At 42.4% G+C, this 10,521-nt stretch overlaps 1 protein-coding gene across 1 annotated transcript in view; it reads right to left on the bottom strand.

The window, feature by feature from the left end:
- Positions 1 to 1,735: 1,735 nt before the first annotated feature.
- The window catches only part of IPP (intracisternal A particle-promoted polypeptide), a 16,692-nt gene continuing 7,906 nt past the window's right edge, over positions 1,736 to 10,521 (bottom strand). Inside the window, exons 4-8 of the mRNA XM_019501386.1 lie at positions 9,441 to 9,608; positions 7,833 to 7,970; positions 6,474 to 6,596; positions 5,468 to 5,685; positions 1,736 to 3,283 (exon numbers count right to left, since the gene is read on the bottom strand). Coding sequence (XP_019356931.1) covers positions 3,059 to 3,283; positions 5,468 to 5,685; positions 6,474 to 6,596; positions 7,833 to 7,970; positions 9,441 to 9,608 — 872 coding nt within the window. The 3' untranslated portion in view covers positions 1,736 to 3,058. The remainder of the gene's footprint in view (positions 3,284 to 5,467; positions 5,686 to 6,473; positions 6,597 to 7,832; positions 7,971 to 9,440; positions 9,609 to 10,521) is intronic.

Raw genomic sequence — 10,521 nt, 5'->3', positions numbered from 1 at the left:
AATATAATGTATGTAGACAAATGGTGTCAAACTGAGATCAGCACTTACCTCAGGAATGTCAACTAAATGTGGTTAAAACTGTTCTTCTGTTTAAAAAAAAAAGAAAGTAAGTGGACCTTCTCTAAGATGCCTCTTGTAACAACTACATACTGGCTTCCAACACAAAGGTCCTTTTCATTGAAGTTAACTAAGGACCCAGTCCAGGCTGAACATGCACTTCAGGGTTAATGACTCTCCTCCCCACCTTCCTGACAACCTTAGCTAAAAAAGTGCGCTGGAACAATGAGAGCTACTCATAAGATTTGGCAGAAGGCTTGGGGCTCTGAGACACTTTTTTTTTTTTTGTAAAGGAAGCTAGTTGTTTGTTTTCCTGCATGAGCTGAGCAGCTGTTCTAGGCTGGTCAAGAGAATGCAAATGTACTAAGAGGCGAACTTCAACCCTACATCACAGGTGTTCATGATAGTCTTCTCTTGCCCCTCATTCCTGTTACAGCCAGTAAGAGCAGAAATTTAATGTACATTTTCAGTTGTGAGCTAGTACTCCTACATGCAGGTGCACATGCTAGAAGATAGACAGTTGGCAATAAGTGGGTATTTAAGAATGAGTTAAAGCAGTTTTACTAAATGCTAGTTTCCAAGGGAATAGAGGGAAGTGTTCACTACTGTAAGGACTGCACTTTATTAAAGCTACTTCCCTACACTACTTCTGCAGCTCTAAATTTCCTTGTTCCTTCAATAGAGCAATGAGTCTTTCACTTCTTTGTAAAATAAGTGAGTTAAAATTAGGGTTCCAATCAGAAGGACTTCAAAGACTTATGACTTATTCATCCTGACACAAACACAGTAACTTGAGAAACCTGTATCTCTTAAAAATAGCAACCGTAAGTCCCAATTCCTGCAGAATACTGGCTGCATACTTCAGACTCCAGGATTTTCATTGAAAGTTTTGTTAACATTTTTGCACCTTTAATTACATGGTTACCTCTGGGAACAGAGTTCATTTCAAGCTTTCTTATGGAGGAAGTAAAGTGGAATTTGCAAACAGGCACACAGGAAGAGAGACCAATAAATTAAGCCTACATTACCCAACTGAAGTCTGACAGGATCATAACACAGAAAGGCCAGGAGTTTTAAGTTACCCAGTTACAAAAAAAACCTTCTCTCTTTCTCTTCTGGCTTTTCAAAAATTGGGCAGTAGAGAGACAGGGCCTGGTATGTACCTCTCCACCAGTTCCTATACTACCAAGAATGTATTACTGCAACAGTCATTTAAAGCACTTTCTATCCAATGATCTCACTACAAGAAAGGAAACAGGAACTATTTTATTTTAGAGGCAAACATGTACATTTTTCTAGTCACTCTGACTTGTCAAAAGTTAGAACAAAGTTTTCCTTAAGAAAGTTTCTCTCATTTTAGATGATAGCAGCCGCAATGTTATTTATTACAAAAGCAAAGACAATCCCATATAAGACAATTTCATCATGAGAGAGGAACATGAACATTATATGGAACTAACTAAACTCACAGCAGTTTAGAAACCATCTCACCTGGATTAAACTAAAGAAACACAGAATAAGGATTTCTGATGTCTGACGTTAATCCTTTCTGAAGTAAAAGTATCCAGAACCATTTAAAAAAATCAGAGAAGCAAACACTCCAATATAGAGCAAACTTCAGCATATGGTGTTAGTTGTAATGTTGCGCAAGTGGGTGAATTCTTAACTACTTACTGTGTCAAGTGTAGGGTTTTATTGTTATGAATTTATATTGCACAGGCTGTCCATGGGCTAGAGACAGTGACTGTCCCTCCATCTACAAAATGCCAACTTCCAGTTGTGCTATACTTTTTATGGTGGTTTTGTGATGTAAAACAGTGTCCACAGCAAGTTCTGATACTCTCCTTTGGGACACAGTACTTGAGTCCCAAGACACTTATCCAATGTATGCACATATACTACAACACTACTGCATGAACAGGCATTTCAAGTACTGGGATTTTTATTAAATAGGAAAATTTAAGTTTGGATTTGGTGTCAAACTTACGTTTGCTAAAAAATAAGTATTATTATAATTAATAAAAAGCTTTTTTCAAGCTAAATATAGGACCTTCAAGATCATGGTGAAATGAAAAGACCAGTAATATTACTTTAAAATTGAACAGAGCCAACTGCTATTACATGGGCCCTTTCTGCTTCAGCCTGGAAAAGGCATGGTTGCAAAATTAGAGGCATCATTTGGAAGTGGGAAAAGAAAACAGCAGCCTGTAGAAGGGTATTTGTGCTACCATGTGTGGGTGTAGGTAGATACTTTAAGCAAAGAGGGGAAAATGAAGGCAAAAGGTATGGACATGATGCAATATAGAGGAGAGGAAAGATGGCCTCAGTGATACCTCTCCATAACAGCAGGAACAAAAGGATGTTGGGTTTTACTGAAGGACAAATGAAGAAGTAGAATTGGCAGTCACCTACCACCACATCCTTTGTCCAGAAAGTCTAGCACAGTAAAATTCACCTCCAGTTGATTTTTAGTTTGCATATTCAGCAGTGAAAGACCTTTCCCATTAGCTCTTCCTGGTACTTTCTCTGCCATCACTTTAGTAGTAAGGGAATGGCTAAGCTGCTCTTTGCTTCAGGTAAAACCTTGCTGCTTAAAAGGAATCTAGGCTTCAAGAGCTATGCATGGTTCTAGCTTTGCCACATCACAGGGACACCACAGCATTGGACTACCCCACCAATGTTATCCCAGGAGGAAAGATCATCTTGGGGGTGGGACTGCTTTGCCAAACAGTTCCACGCTTAGCTAGCTTATTTTAGTCATTTCTCTCTAGATTGTATTTCATGAAACAGTCTATGGACTGACTGGTTTTAATCTTGAGGGAAATTAATCCCTTTTTGCCAAGAAGCAGCCCTACAACCCAATTGAGATTTGCTCTTCCATCCATTCCACAAAAGTACTCGGTGGTAGGTGAGGCCCTGGGCAAAGAAACATGAAGCCTCTTCTCAGAAGAGCCAGATGTTCCTCCTTCCTCTGCAAGTTCCCCAAACACCACCTATTATTTCAGAGCACTGCCACGCCTCCTTCGCAGCGGCTGGTGATCATGTTGGCTATTTCAGTCCAAGCATCCAGATGAGGGTTATAAACTTCCACGGTGTCAGAGGTTACTGGGGCAGCAAAATCATGACTGGAAGCTCGGCCTCCTATGGCATACAGAAGTCCGTTTACAGCTACCACGCACACTCCAGCTCTTGGCACCTTCATTGATGCAACTTCAACCCACTTCTCCTGAAGACAGAAGAGGAGGAGAAAATTAAGCAAACAGCTGAGGATAACAAGCCCCAACTCCCCAGAGTAAGATTAAGGCTGAAGTATCTAAAATGACCACTTAGTATAATTTATTACTGTAATCATGTTTGAATCTGTGTCCACAGCACCTTCCATCCTGAAACATCAGAAAACACTTTACAAAGACGAGCTTGATCCCTTTGAGAACAAAGTTTGTGGGAAAACTAACAAACAAACAAATTCCCAGGCCATATGCCATGTGTGTACATTACACATTCATCACCAAGGGGATTCAGACATCCCTGGGATAGCACATCTTTTGCACACTGCACAGCAGAACACAGCAAGGCAGAACATGAAAGTATATCATCCACTGCAAATTCAAGGGCAATTTAGGGAATAAAAAATGTAAATACCCACAAAAGAATTAGGTAACATACCAGTGTTGCCCAGACTACTCTACAAAAAGTACCATAGAAATCATATTTAGTAACAGTAGCCAGCACCTGTTTTACATCTCATCCAGGAAATGGAACTTACGAAAACGGCAGTGATGTCTATGATCACACTGGGACACTGATGCAGTATTTACTGCGGAAGAAAAAGTGCCACCTACTGTACAATCAGCAACAATCACTCTGGGGCTGGTTTTAGGATAAATGCCATACCTAGTTAACTTGCATCTGGGGTAACCTACTGGATATTTTATAGTAAAACTGCTTCCCTCTCTCATGTTTAGTAATCTATACTGGATCTATTTAGGGTGGTGAACTTAAAATTACCCAGGAGAACTTGAGTTTTCTTTTCAAATGCTACATGATTGAGGTTAAATTATCAAGATCAGCCCCCACAGTGTCCTCATGGTCAAATTTATTAAAATGCGGCCTCGACTACTTCATGGTCCAGTGGCTAGGTAACTGGCTCCCTGGCAGGACCCACAGGGTACTGATTGATGGAACTGAGTCTTCAAGGCAGATGGTGACCAGTGGCATCTCTCAGGGTTCAGTACTCAGACCAGTGCTCTTCAACATGTTCGACTGGATTCATGTATTATAAGCAATCTGGCAAAGTTTGCTGATGACACCAAACTATGGGGGAGTGTGGTGACGCCTAAAGACAGGCTGGCAATACAGGCTGACTTGGACAGGTTTGTGAAGCGGGTGAACCTCAACCTGATAATGTTCAATACAGAGAAATGTAAAGTGCTCCACCCAGGGAGAAATAACCCACAACACACTTACAGGCTTGGCAGTGGTAGGCTTGCCACCACCATAACTGAGTGAGACCTAGGTGTCACGACTGACAACAAAATGAATGTGAGCCACCAATGCAATGCTGCAGCTGGCAGAGCTAACCAAACACTGGCATGAATCCACCGAGGCAACTTGCACAAGGCAAAGGATGCCATCCTCCCACTCTGCTTGGCCTTGGTGAGACTGCAGCTGGAGTAGTGCGTCCAGTTCTGGGTGCCACACTTCAAGAAGGATGTGGAGAAGCTTGAGAGAGACCAGAGGAGGGTCACATACAATTTGAGGCCTCCAGACCAAGAGGTGTGAGGAAAGGCTGAGGGACTTGGGACTGTTCAGCCTAGAGAAGAGAAGACGGGGTCGGGGGGGACTTTACGGCAGCCTCTAAGTATATCAGGGGTGCATATCAGGGTTTGGGGGAGCATCTATTCACCAAGGACCCCCAGGGCAGCATGAGAAACAATGGGCACAAGCTGATTGAAGATCACTTCAGGCTAGACATAAAGGAAACCTTTACAAGCTGTGTGCTGAGGGGTTGGAACAGGCTTCCCCCAGAGGTGGTCCAGTCACCCACCCTGGCAATCTTCAAAAAACATCTTATCCCAGCAGTCTTTCCTGACCACGTGCAGAGGGCTGGACCCGATGATCTGTAAGGTCCCTTCCAGCCCCTAACAACTATGAAACTATGACTCAATAGATCAGCAAGAATCTCAGGTCCTGACAGAATAATAGACACTGCTCCAAGGTCCCCAAAACACAGTTTCCATTAAAATTACTGACTACATGAAGTTTATTTTAAAATGTTTGTCTGAATTCTACTAGTCTTCCCCACCTATGTAATGTCCAAGATTTAAAACAGTTACAAGGGTAAACTGCCTACTTAGCATCTTTATCCATAAAATAATTGAAATCATGTTTCCCAAGTTCCCTAGCCTACCTCTTCAAAGGAATATCTTTCCACAGTAGCAAGTGCTTCTTGAGTCTCATTCCACCCTCCAACAGAATAGATGCTGTCATTGAGGGCAGCTACACCAAGGTATGCTCTTCGGGTGCCCATTGGAGGAAGCTCAGACCAGCGTTTGGATCTCGGATCATAGACTTCAACAGAACACAGTTCTACTTCATTGCTGATGCCCCCAACAACATATATTCGACCTGGAGAGACAGGATTTCCTCTTATTAAGTCTAACAGTAAAACATGACAGACATCATAATGCAACTGCTTGAAACCAACAAAGCAAGTTTTGCTTTATACTGCACAATATTGATTTCCTTCTCGTCTTAAAAATTAGCTCAGAGCACAAGCCAAGATCCTGTAGTAGCCCAGAAGTAGCCTACCGAAACCATGAGTTTCCTGGGTTAAACAATGGATCTTTGATCAGAGCAGTCACTGACTGATTAAGGGTATAGTAGAAATTTTAGAAGATGGCAACCCCTTGTATGAATGTTAATAAACATCTGCATTCAGACCTCACATGTGACACACATTTGTCTTTTGAAACCTTTTTTTTTTAAACCACAGACTGTGTAATATAAAAATACAGTTACAGCAGCCTTGAAAATACTGGACTACTTCTTCACCCTAGGAAAGCTATTTAAAGTCAATTCAAAGGCTAATTGACAGAGAATGGAAGAGTTTTCTGAACTGATTTATTAAGTATTGTCTCTTAATTATATATTTGTTAGAGGACTGCAGACCTTTATGTACTCCAAATTCTACAGAAGTAAAAAAAAAAAAGCAGCATTAGAAGGAGAAATGGAAGGGAGAGACCAACACATACATTCACATAACTGACAGCACAGAAATCAAGTCATCTTACAGAGCTGCAAGACAAGACAGATGTAGGAATCCATGACTCAAATGCAAACTTTTGGTGCAACAGAGCTGCTCTCAGAACTACTGGTTATACAGCATCAATAAAGTTATGTCCAAGAATGCTCACCTTGCACTTCACAACACCCGAAATAGTAGCGTGGCACAGGCATGCTGCCCACCACCTCCCAGATATTTTCTTCTGGGTCAAATCGTTCAATTGTGTTGCCAACCTCAGCTCCAACCCATCCTCCTGCAAGCAAAAGCAAACATGCAGGAAGAGTTAGGTGGCACAGAAGTACAGATCAGTTCTCCCCAGCACAGCCCGCTCTTTTATAGATGTGAACATGCCCTTGGAACAAAGATTTCTGAGGTAAGTTTCAGTGAGTTGTATGTTTATACATAAGGGAATCAACATTCATAATGGGATAATACCAAAACCACACAGATTAAATAACTAACTGCAAGAGATTCAGAGTCCAAACAGCACACTCAGAGATCATTATTGGAGGACAACGCCGTATAATTCAATAGTAACTGCATGTGCCTGCTAGCCAACAAACCAATCATAAGGTCAGCAACAGCTACATTTTAGGGATGAAACCAATCACCAGCTGGGTTTAGAGAAGACAATTTGTTATTAGTACTGGACAATTACCTGCACCGACTTGTATATGAAACGTGGAACTGGCTGATTTGAGAGACAAGCTACTGAACTCTACACTGAGTGTTTATGTTACTTCTTTGTTACACTTCAGTGTTTCGTTTAACAACAACAACAAAATCGAAATCAAGATACACCTCATCTCTTAAGAAGAAAAAATTTGAAGACTCTAGATCCTTTTATACAAGACCAGAAGCACTGTTGGGTGACAAGCAAACGGGAATTAATTATTTTTAAAGTATGGCTGGCAGCCTGTGTCAGTTCTTCCTTCTGTATGTTGTTTACTGAATGAGAGTAACGGTAAGAATAGGGTAGAGCACACCCAAGTGCTACACCCAACTCTGCAACAGACCTGCTTGGACAAATCATTCCTATCTTCCTTTATCTCCATCTCCTCATTTGTGAATTAGAGACAAGTGCACACCTCCATCACAGGAGGTGATAAGGCTGGGTTAATGTTTGCAAGAGACTCAGAAAAGTGGAAAGTTTTACTGGGTATTTTGAAATGCTTTTTAAGGAGGAGACTATGACTTGTTCACACACATTTTGGACTTTAACAATGGCTCCAATATATATTATTCCATGAGCTGACTGTGATGCTCTTCTTTGAAATGGGAACATGTCTGTACATGCATTCACACAAACTTACATCAGCTGCAAGAATCTATTACATTTTAGGAGGGAAAGTGTGTCATTGAACATGTGCCAGTAGATTTTCAAATCTCATTATTACAGGATTTTAGCATTAAAAATCCTTAATCTGATTTAATCTAGTGAACTAATGGCTTTGAAATTAGTTTTACCAGAAGGAACTAGAATAGTTACCCAAAGCATATATAGCACCATAACATGCACACACTCCAAGTCCACACCGAGGATGGTTCATGGAGGCTACTGTTGTCCATTGCTTAGATACAGGATCATAGCACTCAGTACAGTCAAAAATCATTGAGTCCTTTTCACCTTGAAAGTAAGAGAGAACAAAAAATGGTTGTGTCTGAATGGTCTGCAAAAGCGGACATACCAATGCTATTCTGCTTCTGCCACAAGGAAGCTCCTGGGCAGTATCTGAATCTTTGTCCTCAAACTGCCAGAGTGCAAATGCAACAAACTATTTATCTAAACCAGGGAAATGAATTATCACTACAAGGCATTTTAAGCAAGAATTCCCTCAACCAGCATTCACAGTGAAATACTGCAGATTGCAATTCTGAGCGAAACACTGCATGCGGTAGTATTCTTACTAGCCTTAATAGGAAAAATTAGGGATTTTAAGACTATGTTTATTCAATTTAAGCTTCCTTTCTCTATACATATGAAGTGGCAGTACTTTGCTCTGTGGCAGAGCCATCTGCATTGTCTACAAAAACAGGTGAGAAAAGGAACATTTCCAACTGTAGTTTATAGTGTATTAAGGTGTTATTCATAACAATTCTGTTAATCTGCCTTTTGTACCTAATGCCATGTACTGGAAGAATGAAAACACAAGAATTCTTGAAGACAGTCCTATGGTGTCAAACTGAAGCAACAGCAATAACAGCCACATGTACAGCAAGTAGTAACTTGCTCCCCCGAAAGTACAAACAAAAATCCAGAAGCCAGACCCAGGTCAGACCTAAGCCTGCAGCACTGGTGCATGTCCAGTTTCTGCCTAGGTTAACACAGGTTTCACTCAGATTTTCCTGGCTGTTAAGGCATCTTTTTTTAACCTGTTTTGTTTTTGAGAAAGACAAGACTGCTCATATCAACATCAACAGAATAGCAACAACAAAAAACCTGCACTTCCACAGTGAAAAAATACAATGGTCATACAAAAAGTATCCGACATATGATTAAGAAAATATTATGATACAATATGTTCCCCAAAATATACTTCAGCATTCAAAAATAAGTCCCAACAATAAAAGATGCCAACTCTAAAGCAAGTCAGTCTTTCCAAGAATTTTTAGTTGTCCAAGTATTTTACATCAGGGGCTGGCAACCCTTAACAGCCAAGGGGAAGAGCAACCCAGCTCCAATCTGGTGCAGGCTGGGTGGCTTCAACATGGGTTTATCTGCAGCCATGCCAGGGCTAAGCTGCTGGGAGCTGTGCTGTGCAGCTGCTGCCACTTCTCCCTGGTCCCTTCACGGGAAGCTGCACAGCCTCAGCTCAGTTCCCCACTGGCTGGAAGCTGCACCCAAACTGTAACTGGGGGGTAGGAGGGAACAAGGAAAAAAGTGGCAGCAATGCAGGCAGAGTTTCCCGCTGCCTGACTCCAGCACAGCTCCCCACTGCTCATCCTCAGTCCCACCACAGGTGCAAGCACAGGCAAAGCATTCTGGCGCCATGGGCTAGACCCAGCCCATAAGCCCTATGTTGCCAACCCCTGCTTTACATCATGAGGAAAACAAAACCACTGGCTTATAGACACTCATAACTAATGCATTTCTTACCTCCAATAGCATAGACCATTCCACCTACAACTGCTACTCCAAGCCCACTCCGAGCGTGGTGCAGGGAGGACACAGTGGTCCAGTACTGACTGAATGTGTCAAAACGCTCCACACAACTGAGGGCTCTGCCATCGCTCCAACGCCCCCCCTGCAATCGTGTATATCCACCTAGGCAACAGGGAGAGAAAGCATGATGTCAGGAAGTAGCTCTTCCTTTGCAAGGTTCTTCCCACGTCTAATGCAGCAGCTCAACTCTTACAAAATAATCCAGAGATATCAAAATCTCAAGATTCAATCAACACACTGGTTATTCCTACATATTTGAGAATTCTGAACAACTGCTCTAATAGTAGGATATCAACTCCTCTTAGTACAAGCAGTTAATGTACATTATTGTGTATAATTGCAAGGAAATTTTCCCTTAGATTTACAAAGTGCCTGATGGAACAGTGAGCCTCAGGGTAACAAGAAATCTATTCTTGGCTCAACAACATCAATACACATCCTCATCAATTAGCAAGGAGTCAGAGGAGGGGCACTCTGAAGCGCTTTGGGTTAGAGTACAAGGCAGTCGAGGAGAAAGAGACTTAACAGTGGGGGTCTACTACAGACCTCCCAACCAGGGAGAAGAGCTTGACCAGGAATTCTTAGGTCAGCTCACAGAGGTAGAGAAGTCTAAGGATGTGGTAGTCACGGGGGACCTGAACTTCCCGGACATCTGCTGGGAAAAGCATCAGCCAGGTCTGACCGCTCATGTAGGTTCCTAGCCCAAATGCAGGACCTCCATCTAGCCCAGGAGGTGCACAGCCCCACCAGGGGAGACGCCTTGTTGGGCCTAGTGCTGGCCACAGGTGATGACCTGGTGAGGGGGCTGCGGGTGCTCGATCACCTGGGCGACAGCGATCATCGCCTGCCGGAATTCACCATCGAGCGCAAGGTGGCAAAGGCATGCAGTAAGGCAGCAGCCCTGGACTTCAGGAGGGCAAACTTCAATGAGCTAAGGAGGATAGTTGGGGAAGTGCTGAGGTCCCAGAAGGGAGGGGAGCCAGCTGTCCAAGGAGAGTGGTCGCTCCTTCAGGAG

Source organism: Gavialis gangeticus, unplaced genomic scaffold (assembly GCF_001723915.1).
Source record: "Gavialis gangeticus isolate Ggan-Ray unplaced genomic scaffold, GavGan_comp1, whole genome shotgun sequence".
NCBI lineage: Eukaryota > Metazoa > Chordata > Crocodylia > Gavialidae > Gavialis > Gavialis gangeticus.
This window is presented reverse-complemented; position numbering and strand designations above follow the sequence as displayed.